The sequence below is a fragment of the Geotrypetes seraphini genome, chromosome 2, assembly GCF_902459505.1.
Source record: "Geotrypetes seraphini chromosome 2, aGeoSer1.1, whole genome shotgun sequence".
NCBI classification, from domain to species: domain Eukaryota; kingdom Metazoa; phylum Chordata; class Amphibia; order Gymnophiona; family Dermophiidae; genus Geotrypetes; species Geotrypetes seraphini.
The window spans coordinates 265,837,083-265,851,115 of NC_047085.1; the positions used below are offsets into that span (position 1 = coordinate 265,837,083).

The 14,033-nt window shown below is 43.9% G+C and overlaps 1 protein-coding gene across 3 annotated transcripts in view; it reads left to right on the forward strand.

The window, feature by feature from the left end:
- Positions 1-14,033, forward strand: part of ELP2 (elongator acetyltransferase complex subunit 2) — a 189,028-nt gene that overhangs the window by 85,713 nt on the left and 89,282 nt on the right. For all 3 annotated transcript variants that reach the window (XM_033929590.1, XM_033929587.1, XM_033929588.1), the window contains exons 10-12: positions 3,145-3,245; positions 8,665-8,796; positions 10,279-10,428. In XM_033929590.1, coding sequence (XP_033785481.1) covers positions 3,145-3,245; positions 8,665-8,796; positions 10,279-10,428 — 383 coding nt within the window. The remainder of the gene's footprint in view (positions 1-3,144; positions 3,246-8,664; positions 8,797-10,278; positions 10,429-14,033) is intronic.

Consider the following 14,033-nt stretch of genomic DNA (forward strand, 5'->3'; position numbering starts at 1 on the left):
TCAGTCTTAAACAGCCACTGTAGTATTAATGCTGATAATAGACATGTATACTTCGTATATTGAAATACTTTGACTCCTGAAGCAGGTGGTCCTACTACCAAAACACATCTCCATGTTGAGTAATTTTTTGCACTTTTATTGTGAGATATTTTTATACCTTATTGATTAAACTACTGTGAGCTGTCAAAACTCAAGGTTAACAAAGCAATGGGACCAGACAACCTACACCCCAGGGTGCTCAGGGAGTTAAGGGACGTCCTGGCAGAACCACTATCCGCGCTCTTCAATCTCTCCCTTAGTACAGGTAGAGTCCCGTTGGACTGGAAAACAGCTAACGTCATTCCACTCCACAAAAAAGGTTGCAGTTCGGAGGCTGAGAACTACAGACCAGTGAGTCTCACATCAATAGTGAGCAAACTAATGGAAACTCTAATCAAACACCAATTAGATAAGATCCTGGACGTGGAGAATCTATGGGATCCCCGTCAACATGGATTTACCAAGGGGAAATCCTGCCAATCCAACTTGATCAGCTTCTTTGACTGGGTGACGGGGAAGCTCGATGTTGGAGAGTCCTTGGACATTGTATACTTGGACTTCAGCAAAGCATTTGATAGTGTCCCACACCGCAGGTTGTTGTGCAAAATGAGTTCTATAGGATTAGTTGACACTTTGACAAAATGGGTTGGAGACTGGCTTGGTGGTGAACGGCACCCCCTCCGTAACGACGGCAGTGATCAGCGGAGTGCCGCAGGGCTCGGTCTTGGGCCCGATCCTTTTCAATATCTTTATAAGGGACTTGGCTGAGGGGCTCCGGGGTAAAATAACGTTATTCGCCGATGACGCCAAACTATGTAATATAATAGGTAAGAGCACAACGACAATATGATACACGACCTACTCCTGTTGGAGCAATGGTCTAGGACCTGGCAACTGAATTTCAATGCCAAAAAATGCAAAGTCATGCACCTTGGCAGTCAAAATCCATGCGAGACTTACACCGTAAATGGCGAGATCCTAGCAAGGACTGTTGCTGTGTATTTCTATTTTATCCCCCCTTTTACAAAACTGTGGAGCGTTTTTTAGTGCCAGCCGTGGTGGTAGCAGCTCTGATGCTCAGAATTCTGAGCGTCAGAGCTGTTACCACCGTGACTAAAATCCACACTACAGTTTTGTAAAAGGGGGAGGGGTTAGATTATGATGACATATTCCATACTAGGCGAAGGTGTTTTCTGTGTTCTGTGTGTTCGAAAGACATGATTTTCTGTTAGGATTGACGGTGTAGGATTGATCTGTGCTGGTCTGGCTTGTTTAGTTTTACAATGGGTGTATTGATATACTGCTCACTGCAATATGTAAGATTCTGCCTTTTCCTAGGTATTCATGTGTGACGTGTGCCTTGTTACTAAAAATCATGTTTTTCGTACAGATGGGGGGGGGGTGCCAAAAAATGATGGGCCCCGGGTGTTACATATGCTAGGTATGCCACTGTATATAAAGATACCAGAAAGCTGGCGAAGCAAAAACTTTAAGTAAATTGTTATTCTTCTAAGTTTTGAGTATTTAACCCTCCCACAATCTCACGGGCACTCGTTTCAAGTTTCAAGTCTATTGAGATTTTGATTTAAACGCAATATCAAATATTTTCAATCAGGAACCTGGAGGGAAGGACGTTTCTCACAGCAATGGTGTACCTAGCATATGTTAATTATGATAAGATAAACACTTTCAATATTAAATATGGTAATGTCCAATGATATCAAACTAGTACAGTATAGGCCAGCTCAATCAAAAAATGAAGGAAAAAGCCTCAGAACGGGCCCTCCCACCTCACCAAAACGGTTGGAGATGTTTTGGCGTCCGCTTTGAAAGAAATCTGATGTGTCCTTCCTTCACCATTTCTTCAGGCTTCCACTGCCCTGCTCCGATTTCGAGCGTGTGAATCAGGAGGATTTTTCTCGCTGATCTTCACATCCGGAGTCGCCGAAGCCCACCGATTGGCCTGGACTGCTGCTCATGCCCACCTCTCCTCCTGATTCGCACGCTTGTCTGCTCCCCGCTGTGGATTGGCCGTAGCTCTGCTGTTTCCGCTGCCCCAAAGCTTTCCCTCTGCTGCAATCTGCCTTGGCGGAAATGGGAAGATCCGGCCCTGGTTTTCAGCAGCACGGGAGGTTCCGGACCCGGCCAGCTGTGCACCCCCTAGAAGCGGGCACCCGGGGCGGACCACCCCCTCACCCCCCCTTGGTACGCCACTGCCTCACAGAAAAGGGAACTGAAGGCTAGGAGCTCTATCTTACTGCCTTCTGCTAAGAAACCTGTCCCACAGCGCTGCTATTCTGATAGAACTCTGTTTCTTAAGCAGAGGCTAATTGGAAGGGAAAAGCTCCATGAGCAGGGCTGGCCCAATGCTGCTCCAACTTTGGTATCCCAAGTCCACAAAAACTCTTCATATCTGGCATCCCAAATCCTCTAAATATTCTTCATACTTTTACCTCTAACCCTTTGTTGTAGTTCCTTCCTATTTCATCTACTGTAAACCGCGCCGAGCTCTACGAACGTGGAGATGATGTGGTATACAAACCTGAGGATTAGATTAGATTAGATTACCGAAGGCAGGTTTCCAGTTTGTGCTTGTTGCCTATGTTTTCTGTTGCCTGATTATAATTGTTAGAATAGAATCAGTTTGTATAGTGGAGAGATTCCCTGTGCCCCCTTTGTGTCGAACAGAAAAGTTTGTGGATTTCTGGAAGACCCGATGAAAGATGAAAGACCTCCAGGGGGGGGGGGCTAACAGAAAGAAGATTACCAAAGATAAGAACTTAATCTTCCATTATCAACAGTACTAATTATATATATAGATAAAATGTATTTGTGTATATACACATAAATGCAGGCACATTTCATATGTATTCCCTAAAAATCTGATCTACTGATTTACCTGGGAACAGGTTTGTGAATCACTTGTACACAAAACGTGCTTCCAGGTGTCTCCTAGTCGTAGTATGTTTGCCCTTTGTTCTTATTAAGTAAGATTTTCCAGATCTAACAGTAAATACACTTGGTAGATACAGAAGATTTCATGCTAAGCAAATTGTATCAGAACATGTTTATACTGTAACAGAAATAATGTATATTGCCCTGCAGATGGCAGAATTCAACAGCCAATGAGGTTACTGTCTGCATCCATGGACAAAACTATGATCTTGTGGGCTCCAGATGAAGAGTCTGGCGTTTGGCTAGAACAGGTAATTTCTAGCTTTAATTTACTTACATAAGGTGAAAGTATATTAACTAAATTATTATTTTTTCTTTGTTTTAGCTGCTGGGTGATTTAAGGTAATATGTTAAAGTAGAGCATAAAACGGTTTAACTGTCTTCGGATCATTGCAGTTTTTAGAGCATGAAAGGTTTTGCTTTAAAATGGAGCAGTTTTGTGCTCAGATACACAGCATATATTTAACCGGTCCTCAGACTGTGTTGTTAATTGCATGTAGCTCTTGAGGCTGCAGTAAATGAGCTCTGATGCAGATATAATACTGTATGTGGAATGGAGGTCTGGAACTCAGCATGCCACCAAAATAATGACCTGAGTTTTTGTAAGGGGAGCAGCATACTCAGTCAAGCGTTCATTTCAATATTGCAAGAAATCTGTAGGGGTTTTCCATCCTGACTGAAGTTAGAACAGCATCCATGAAAATGTAGAGTAGATTGCTAAGAGAAGCAAGAATGTAGCGCTTGCAGAAATTCAAAAGCAGTCTAAAATGCTTGGTTTTTAAAGATGCCTATAGCTGATTTTTTACACACAGATTTACTTTTGCACTTTTCCTTTCTCCTATTGTATTTCCCTTTTATGTATTCTTCCTTTTTTTTTTTTTGGAAATAATTTTTATTGAGGTAGCAGCCAGCACCATAACAAGGAAACATAGGCTACAATTGTAGTTATTCCCTTTTTTCCCCACTGTTTTCAGGTCATAAGTATGTTAATTGGTGTATGTCTAATAATTTAAAAACGTTCGTCTCCCAGCTATTTTTAATTACTTTGTACAACGCTTTTTACCTTTGGATAAGTGTTTAATCAAAATGTAAATAAACTATGAAACTATAAACAAAAATAGATCTCTGCAAACTTTCAGCTTCTAGAGCTAAGACATTTCTGCTTCTAAAGTCCTCATAAGCTGAAGAAGGGAAGCTTTCTCTGGGTGCTAGAGAATGACACGGGAAAAAAGTTTGTCCCCGTCTCTGTAAACTCTGCCCCCATCCCTGCAAGCCAAATAAAAGAGTCATGAGGAAAAGATGTTGATCACTCAGCAGGATACACTTTATTTGGTAACGGCACAATGCAGACTCAACACTAAGGGCTCCTTTTACAAAGTGCGAGACTTTTAATCACGCTCTAACCCCTGCGCTAGCCGAAAAACTACCGCCTGCTCAAGAGGAGGCGGTAGCGGCTAGCGGGTCCGGCAGTTTAGCGCGGGCTATTACGTGCGTTAAACTGCTAATGCGGCTTCATAAAGGGAGCCCTAAGTGTTTCGGCAATTATACCTTTATCAAGAGTCTCCAATTAGAGTTCTTTTTTAGCAAGAACTGCATGGAGCGTGCATGAGAATCCTCTGGTGACCAAAGCTACATCAGTTGGGAAATACTGTTTTGGGGTTTGGCAGTACTTTAATCTTCAAAAAACAGCAAGGGAATTTGTTTATCCAAGGTGATACTTATAAATCACTGTTGTACTAATCACCTTTGTTTTACTTCAAGCATTAATTTCAACACAAAGCTGATGTGGTTAAGTGAACACTCAGACCCGCAGCTGAGGTCCGGTGAAACAAGTTCACGGAGCAGCTGTTAAGGAGACCATCATAGTTGTTCACAGTCTCCTCCACCAAACAAAGACTAAATAACAACAAATCAAACTTAAATAAAAATAAAATAATAAATTTAACAACAACTTAACTTTGAATGGTGTAGATGATAAACATAACTGCTCCGGGCTCCTCCATTATTCACAATACCGACCCCCCAACCTAGGTTTCACCCGCTGGCTTCTTCAGGAGGGGTACTAAAATTACAAGATGACTCAAATCAACACTACACCACACAGCTTGCTTACTTAATAAACACTACATTTTGAAATACTCAATGTACACACTCTCTCTGCGACTTACCGGCACAAACACTCCATACTGCACACACACGCACTACTGACGAGAGGAACTTCCCAGCAGGCCACGCTTTAAATACACTCCCCTTTTACTACCTACTATGTCATCACTCCTTACATCATGAGTGAAAGATTATAATTGAAACCATTCAATATCGTTATTTAATCCTGCGGGGGCCAGGGTATGCCATTGGAATATAAACTTCTGCTCCAAATAAAGAAGATGTTGAGTGATATTTCCAGAATCTTTATAAGCACACATAAGAACAGTGTATTGTAATTCCTCAATAGAGTGCTGTTGCTCAATCCAATGGCTCATGTACGTTGTCATCAGTGCGTGTATTGCCCTCATGTCCTCAACACTGACCAAGTGGTAATTCCTCACACAGGGGGTAAGAAATTCTATCTAAGAACAGGCACCAATTGTTTGTCATCTGCAGTAATATATTGCATTATTTGCCCTTGTAGGCTATATTACATAGAACATACTCGGTGTGCTATTAAAATTTGCATTGCCGAACATTTGAGCAATATAAGATGCAAACGAGTAACTGCCCCCCTGGTGAGCCATTGGATTGAGCAACAGCACTCTATTGAGGAATTACAATACACTGTTCTTATGTGTGCTTATAAAGATTCTGGAAATATCACTCAACATCTTCTTCATTTGGAGCAGAAGTTTATATTCCAATGGCATACCCTGGCCCCCGCAGGATTAAATAACGATATTGAATGGTTTCAATTATAATCTTTCACTCATGATGTAAGGAGTGATGACATAGTAGGTAGTAAAAGGGGAGTGTATTTAAAGCGTGGCCTGCTGGGAAGTTCCTCTCGTCAGTAGTGCGTGTGTGTGCAGTATGGAGTGTTTGTGCCGGTAAGTCGCAGAGAGAGTGTGTACATTGAGTATTTCAAAATGTAGTGTTTATTAAGTAAGCAAGCTGTGTGGTGTAGTGTTGATTTGAGTCATCTTGTAATTTTAGTACCCCTCCTGAAGAAGCCAGCGGGTGAAACCTAGGTTGGGGGGTCGGTATTGTGAATAATGGAGGAGCCCGGAGCAGTTATGTTTATCATCTACACCATTCAAAGTTAAGTTGTTGTTAAATTTATTATTTTATTTTTATTTAAGTTTGATTTGTTGTTATTTAGTCTTTGTTTGGTGGAGGAGACTGTGAACAACTATGATGGTCTCCTTAACAGCTGCTCCGTGAATTTGTTTCACCGGACCTCAGCTGCGGGTCTGAGTGTTCACTTAACCACATCAGCTTTATGTTGAAATTAGTGCTTGAAGTAAAACAAAGGTGATTAGTACAACAGTACTTTAATCTTAGAAACATAGAAACATAGAAAGGTGACGGCAGAAAAGGGCCATAGCCCATCAAGTCTGCCCACTCCACTGACTCACCCCAATAGTCTAGATGCTAGTGACTCGACCTACGTAGGGATCCCACATAAGTGTCCCATTTTCTCTTAAAGTCGAGCACGCCGGTGGCCTCGACCACCTGCACCGGAAGCTCATTCCAGTGGTCCACCACCCTTTCCGTGAAAAAATACTTCCTGGTGTCACTACTAAATTTCCCCCCTCTAAGTTTAAGCGGATGCCCTCTTGTGGTCGAGGGTCCTTTGGGGAAGAGAATGTCATCTTCCACCTCGACACGTCCCGTGATGAACTTAAATGTCTCAATCATGTCCCCCCTCTCCCTGCGTTCCTCTAGAGTGTAGAGCCGCAGTCTGCTCAGTCTCTCTTCGTACGAGAGACCCTTGAACCCCAAGACCATCCTAGTGGCCATCCGCTGAACCGACTCGACTCTAAGCACGTCTTTACGGTAATGTGGCCTCCAGAATTGCACACAGTATTCCAGGTGAGGTCTCACCATGGTTCTGTACAGCGGCATTATGACTTCTTGTTTCCGACTGACAAAACTTCTATTGATACATCCCATCATTTGCCTTGCCTTGGATGTGGCCTTCTCCACCTGTTTGGCAGCCTTCATGTCTGCACTGATGATTACTCCCAAATCTCGTTCTACTGAGGTCCTAGCTAATGTTACTCCATTTAAGGTGTAAGTTCTGCACGGATTTCTGCTACCGAGGTGCATGACCTTACATTTCATAGCATTGAAGCCTAGCTGCCATGTCGAGGACCAGTTTTCCAGAGGCTTTATTTTTATTCTGTCCCTTAGTTAATGCATTGTAGCTAGAGCTATAATTTGAAATCAGTTTTATTTTTGGTGAATAATTATGGGAGATATTGTATATCAGGACATAAGAATAGCCTTACTGGGTCAGACTGGCCAAAACCCAAGGAATAGCAATATTCCATGCTACCAATACAGGGCAAGCAGTGGCTTCCCCCATGTCTTTCTCAATAACAGCCTATGGACTTTTCCTCCAGGAACTTGTCCAAACCTTCCTTAAAACCAGCTACGCTATCCGCTCTTACCACATCCTCTGGCAACGCGTTCCAGAGCTTAACTAATCTCTGAGTGAAAAAAAATGTCCTCCTATTGGTTTTGAAAGTATTTCCTTGTAATTTCATCGAGTGCCCCTAGTCTTTGTAATTTATTCAAAAATTAATGGCCACTCATTATAATTATGAAATACAATTCTCTTGTGCAATTAAAACAGATCTACTTCTACTACATTTTCTACTACTACTGTGTTTTCCCTAAAATAAGACAGTGTCTTATATTAAAAGTAACCTGTGGAGGGGTCCAGGAGGTGGGAGGGAGCTAGGGGGTGAGTCAGAGTCAGTCCTAAGTAGGTTGTGGAAGGGTCCAAGAGGTGGGAGTATGTTAAAAGTTGGCCCTAAGCTGTAGAGTCCAGGGGGGGAACACACGAATAAAGAAGTCGCACGTGCCGAACCTGCTAATATTGAGGGGGAAGTGTATAATATTCGGTACAGCTCTGTGTGTGTGAATGGGTATATAGAGATACCATTCTAGGCACACCTTATATTTAGGTATCTGTTTACCTCGGAACCTTGTCAACATCCATGTTCCCCTCATGCTCTACCCCTTCAATCTTCTATTATTTTACTTAAGACGCTTACACATGTGCTAATTATTATGTAACTGTAAGTGCCTCATTATAGAATTATCCTTTAAATATCTAAGCCGTAAAACTGTTAGAAAAGGAGTCAACCAAATTGAAAGCAGTCAATTTTGTTCTAATCTTCCTACATTTTTAAAATTTTATCAGTGACCATCTTGTAGTGATCTTTTAACCCAAATAATCAAATTTCCAATGATTTATGTCTAGTAATCATGTTTTAGAATGCTTGGAATTCAACCATTGGCTGTAATAATTCATTACTACCAGTGTTGTTATTTATCTAAAATACCTCACCTTGAAAGTGCCTCAGTTGTCAAGGTTTAGAATTTTAGATACAGATTTGAAACTACCAGTTAGCCTCAGGGGTGCCAAATATAGACAACCTGAAGAAAGCAATTTGTGGGGGCCTAATGAAGATCATAGTTTTAAACTTTTTTTTCTTTTTCTTCCAGGTTCGTGTTGGAGAAGTAGGAGGAAACACACTAGGGTTTTTGGGCTGTCAGTTTGGACCTAGTGGATGTATGATTCTTGCCCACGCTTTCCATGGAGCACTGCACCTCTGGAGCCAGAATCCATTGAAAGAAGTAAGGCAATTGCATTTTTGATATTGCTGCCTTTGTGCTCATTCATCCCAGTGAGACTTTATTAAATAAATGTCTTATACTAACAAGAAAATAAGAAAACATTAAGCAGTTGCAGCGCCTAAGTTTTTTACACCCTTGTTTATCACATTCTGCGGTATAAAAAGTACAGTTCAAATAGGGTTAAAGTAGGAGTTTCCCTGATCTATAAAATATGCGTACTTTACATTTCAGTGTAAAAGAGCAATTATAGAAATACTTAAAGAAAAAAAAGTATTTAAGAAAGCAAGTCTCTTGATTGCTTAGGCTTACACCTTTTATGTAGAATATAAAGATTAACTCTGTTTCTAAAAATTATCTTGACAAGACCCGTAATAAATTAAATGGAAGAAACTTTCATCCAGTCACAGTAGCTGAGTTAATTTGAATACTCCTGGCTGAAGAATCAAACTATTTCATTTTACTGTTTTTTATTTTTTTCTGGTTTAAATTTTGTGTGTGGTGAGATTCTACCTTTTAAAAAATATTTTAGTTGCATGTTGAATGTACAGCACTGCGTATGTTTTTCAGTGCCTTAGAAATTATAAATAGTAGTACACTTCCCCCTCCCGATTTGCGGTTTTAGGACTCGTGATTTTGATTTTTCATGATTTCCTAAAATCGGAATCACCCCCACTTCCATCCCACCTCCTGGACCTTACCTGGTGGTCTAGTGGTCTTTCAGGGCAGGAGTGATTTTCCTACACTCCTGTCCCATGCAGATCACTCATCCAAAATGGCTGCCGTGAGTTCCTGTCGTAGTCTCGAGAGATTATGGGAACTCATGGTAGCCATTTTGGATGAGTGATCTGCATGGGGCAGGAGTGTAGGAAAATCGCTCCTGCCCTGAAAGACCGCTAGACCACCAGGTAGGGTCTAGGATGCTGGGGAGAAGGCAGTGGTGGGTCAGAGCCGGCCCAAAAGTTATTCACAAATTTTCAATATTTGCGGGCCGACTCTGCCCCTAACCCCCGTGAATATTGAGGGAGGAGTATAGTAGATAATTTGTTTAATGTTTTTTTTTTAATCACTTCAGATAGCAGCAGGCATACAGCTGCTAATGAAAATAATAGAATGGGAAAGACCACAGCTTTCAGGATAGCTTAGAAAACGCTACCCAGTTCAATGTTCCTGACCTGTTTCCTGCCCCAGAAAATGTCCATTAGAACGTCACATTCCTGAATGTTTGGCACCTGGCTTTCCCAGTTCATTGGGGTTTCCAGGGAAGACACTTCCTCAGGCTGGGACTCTCCGTGATCCCCCTCTGCATCCAGCATTTCCCCCTCAGACTTGGTTGTGGATCTGGTGCTGCTAATGTCTGTTCATCTTGTTTTGTTTAGTAAGCACAATGAATATTTAAGATGAAATTGCTAAATGATAAATTATGCATGTTTATTACACAGATGTACTTTTTAAGTGTATAATTTGGTTTGTTTATGTTTTTAGGGGCAATGGACTCCTGAAGTAGTGATTTCAGGACATTTTAACAGTGTGCAGGGCCTCAGGTGGGATCCAAATGGAGAATTTATAATCACTGTGAGTTCTGACCAAACTACTAGGGTTTTTGCTCCATGGAAAAGAAAAGATCAATTACAGGTAAATATTTGAGAAAATCTTGAAATTTGATCAAAAGTGGAGTAAGAATAGACTAAATACAAGGTCTGAGACATCATGCAAGAGTAGTGCTTCCCGATTCAAGAAAAAAAAATTCAATTTGATTCAGCCTATTGAATTGATTTTTTGACTCGATTTTCCTGCCCAATCCGTTCTAGGAACCCCCGCAAATCTCGAAAAACCACAAATATGTTTTTTCATGGGGGAGCCTGAAGAGGGCAGCAGGAGAGCAGCCGGAGCGCTGCGAGTGCAGGAAATCACTCGCGGTACGCTCGGACCACCTCTTCCTGCACTAAGTCAGGCCTTATCCATTAGGAGCTGCATCTCAAAGCAGCTCCTGATTGGATAAGGCTCGACTTAGTGCAGGAAGAGGTGGTCGGAGCATACCGCGAGTGATTTCCTGCACTCGTGGCGCTCTAGCTGCTCTCTCCTGCTGCCCTCTCCTTGTTGGCGGTTCGCGGTCGGAAAATACCACGAATGACCGGGACCGCGAACCGCCGACCGCGAATGACCGGGGGAACATTGCACTACAAATGTCATTCAGGACCTACAGAGCAATTCCAACATACCATAATAGCAGTAACTTCCACAAGTCACACAAGAAGCAACTGCTTACCTAGGAAAAGACTGTGCCACAAATACTGCCATGAGCCCTAGATGTCACTAAACTTCACTAGAACATTGACACAGCACTAAACTTCGATGCAGTGAACTATAGAATATCAATACACCCATTGTAAAACTAAACAAGCCGGATTAATACAGACCAATCCTGCACAGTCAATGCCATACAGAACACAGATACACCCTCACCCAGTATGGAATAAGTAATTACAGACTAAAAGTAGAAATATGCAGACAGAAGTTTAACTGAACCACCAAGAAGCCAGATTTATACCTGCTCTAAAGAAGATGCAAACATGTGCATATACTCTTTGTATACCTGTGCATTTTATAATATACTAGAGTTTAAGCCCGTTACATTAACGGGTGCTAGAGTAGATGTCTGTCTGTTTTTTTTTCTTTGTCTCTCTCTCTCTCCTTGGATGCTGTCTGTCTGTCATTCTTTATGTCTGTATCTCTCCCTGGCCCTCTGTCTGTTTGTCTTTCTGTCTGTCATTCTTTCCTTCTCTTTCTCTTCTTGGCCGCTGTTCGTCTGTTTTGTTTTGTTTTCTTTCTCTCTCTCTCCTTGGACGCTGACTGGCTGTCTGTCTGTCTCTCTGGCCCCCTGTCTGTCTGTCATTCTTTCTTTCACTCTTTTTCCTTGGCTACAGTCTGTCTGTCTGTCTGTATTTCTTTCTGTCTGCCATTCTTTCTTTCTCTCTCTCTCTCCTCGGCTGCTATCTGGTTGGGGTTTTTTTCTTTTTGTTTCTCTCCTTGGACGCTGGCTGTCTGTATGTCTTTTTTTTCTTTGCCTCTCTCTCCTTGGCTGCTGTCTGTCTGTCTTTCTCTCTGTCTCTCTCCTTGGCCCCCTGTCTGCCTGCCTGCCTGCCTGCCTGTCTCTCCGTGGCCCCCTTCTGTATTTCCCCCCAAAGCAAAGCTGTCTGCCCCCCAGCACACCTTTCCCTCTCTCTGACTGTCTCTCCGTGGCCCCTTTCTGTCTTTCCCCCCCAGAGCAAAGCTATCTGCCCCCCCAGCCACCCATCCCCCCAAAGCAGCCCCCTTTCCCTCTCCCTGACTGTCTCTCCATGGCCCCCTTCTGTCTTCCCCTCCACAGAGCAAATTTATCTGTCCCCCAGCACACCCCTCCCCCCAAAGCAGCCCCCTTTTCCTCTCCATGACTGTCTCTCTGTGGCCCCCTTCTGTCTTCCCCCCAGAGCAAAGCTAAATGCCCCCAAGCATACCCCTCCTCCCCAAAGCAGCCCCTTTCCCTCTCCCTGATTGTCTCTTTGTGGCCCCCTTCTGTCTTCCCCCCCCCCAGAGCAAAGCAGTCTGCCCCCAAGCACACCCCTCCCCCCAAAGCAGCCCCCTTTCCCTCTCTCTGATTGTCTCTCTGTGGCCCCCTTCTGTCTTCCTCCCCCCCAGAGCAAAGCTGTCTGCCCCCCAGCACACCCCTCCGTCCAAAGTATCCCCCTTTCACCTGCAGTACCGGCACAACAGCTTCCAGCCGTTTCTAAACCGCCATTCAAATTCCTCCAGTGCCGACAGCCATCCAAGCTAATGCAGGCGCCTCAAGCCACCGCTTGCCACCACCGTTGTAAGCCACTCCGCACGCCTCAAGCTGCCGCATGCCTCAAGCTGCCCCGTGCGCCTCATCAAGCCGCTAAATACAGCCATGGAGGGACACAGCGCCCGATGTCAGCTGAGCACGTGCGCACACGCCGCACATGCTCCCAACGTGCGCACGAGTCGAACGCACCACACTCTCCAACATTTCTCTGCTGGCCACGGAGCTACAGACGCATGGAGCCACGAAGATTGAAGTGTGCATGCGCTCTAAGGGTATTATTATATAGGATGCCCATAAATCACAATTCCATCACTGCTCTGCCCATACTACACCCCCCCAGGAATGTCAGTGCATAGTTTGTTTTAAAGTATTCAATTTTATAAGAGCCTTTTTCTTGGTATAAGACAGACAGAACAAATTTTATAAAATCACCCCCTATGGTATTTGTCTGTTCTTGCAGAAATTTTTTTGTTTACCTCTAAATATTTTGTGTGTATTTTGCCTCTCTTCTTCCTTGCATTGATTTCCCCCTTGATCAAATTGCTGAACTAGACCTTGGAGAAACAACAGTGTTTCTTGGATTTCTTACCTGACTAGAGGTTGTCTTATGTCAGCTGAGGTCTAATTGGGAAGATAATATTGTTTATCCCAGGACAAGCAGGCATGATATTCTCACATGTGGGTGACGTCATCTACGGAGCCCCAGCACGGACAGCTTTTCAAGCAAACTTGAGGGCGCATCCCCACCTCGTGGTCCTCAGTTCAGTCTTTTCCGCGGAGCCAGAAGCCCTGTGGAATTTGTGCTCTTCTATTTTGCCTTCTGACACCGCGGCTGAGTGTTTCTTTCTTGGTCGCTGTGCTTACTTTGTTTTTTTATTTGTTTGTGTTTAGGTTTTCGTCGAAAAAAAAAAAAAGATTTTTCGTTTGGCTCCCGGTAGCCGCGGCCGCGGGACCTCGTTCGTTCCCGGCCGTTTTTTGTGTCCATGTCCCGTCCCTTGACGGGCTTTAAAAAGTGCACCCGGTGCGATCGACTCCTTTCGATCACCGATCCCCACCGGTGGTGCTTACTTTGTCTGGGTCCTGAGCACCCGACCGACTCCTGCACTCAGTGCTCTACTTTTCAGTAAAGGGCCCTCCGCCGCCGTCGCGCTCGTATGGCAGAGCTCTTTGCTGTGGACCCCGTGGCGGGGAAGGCCTCAACGTTGGCCTCGGCTTCGGCCCCGGCCTTGACCTCGGCCTCGACTCCCTCGACCTCGCCCCGACAGCCCGCTTCGTCGAAGCCTGTGTCCTCGACCCCAAAGTCGACGACGGGTAAGTCCTCACTTCCTTCTTCTGTTCCAGCCTCGAAGAAGCCATCCTCGGGCTCATCGACGGGGGCGGGTGGGTCATACTCGGCCCCGACCCGAGCGTCAAAGTC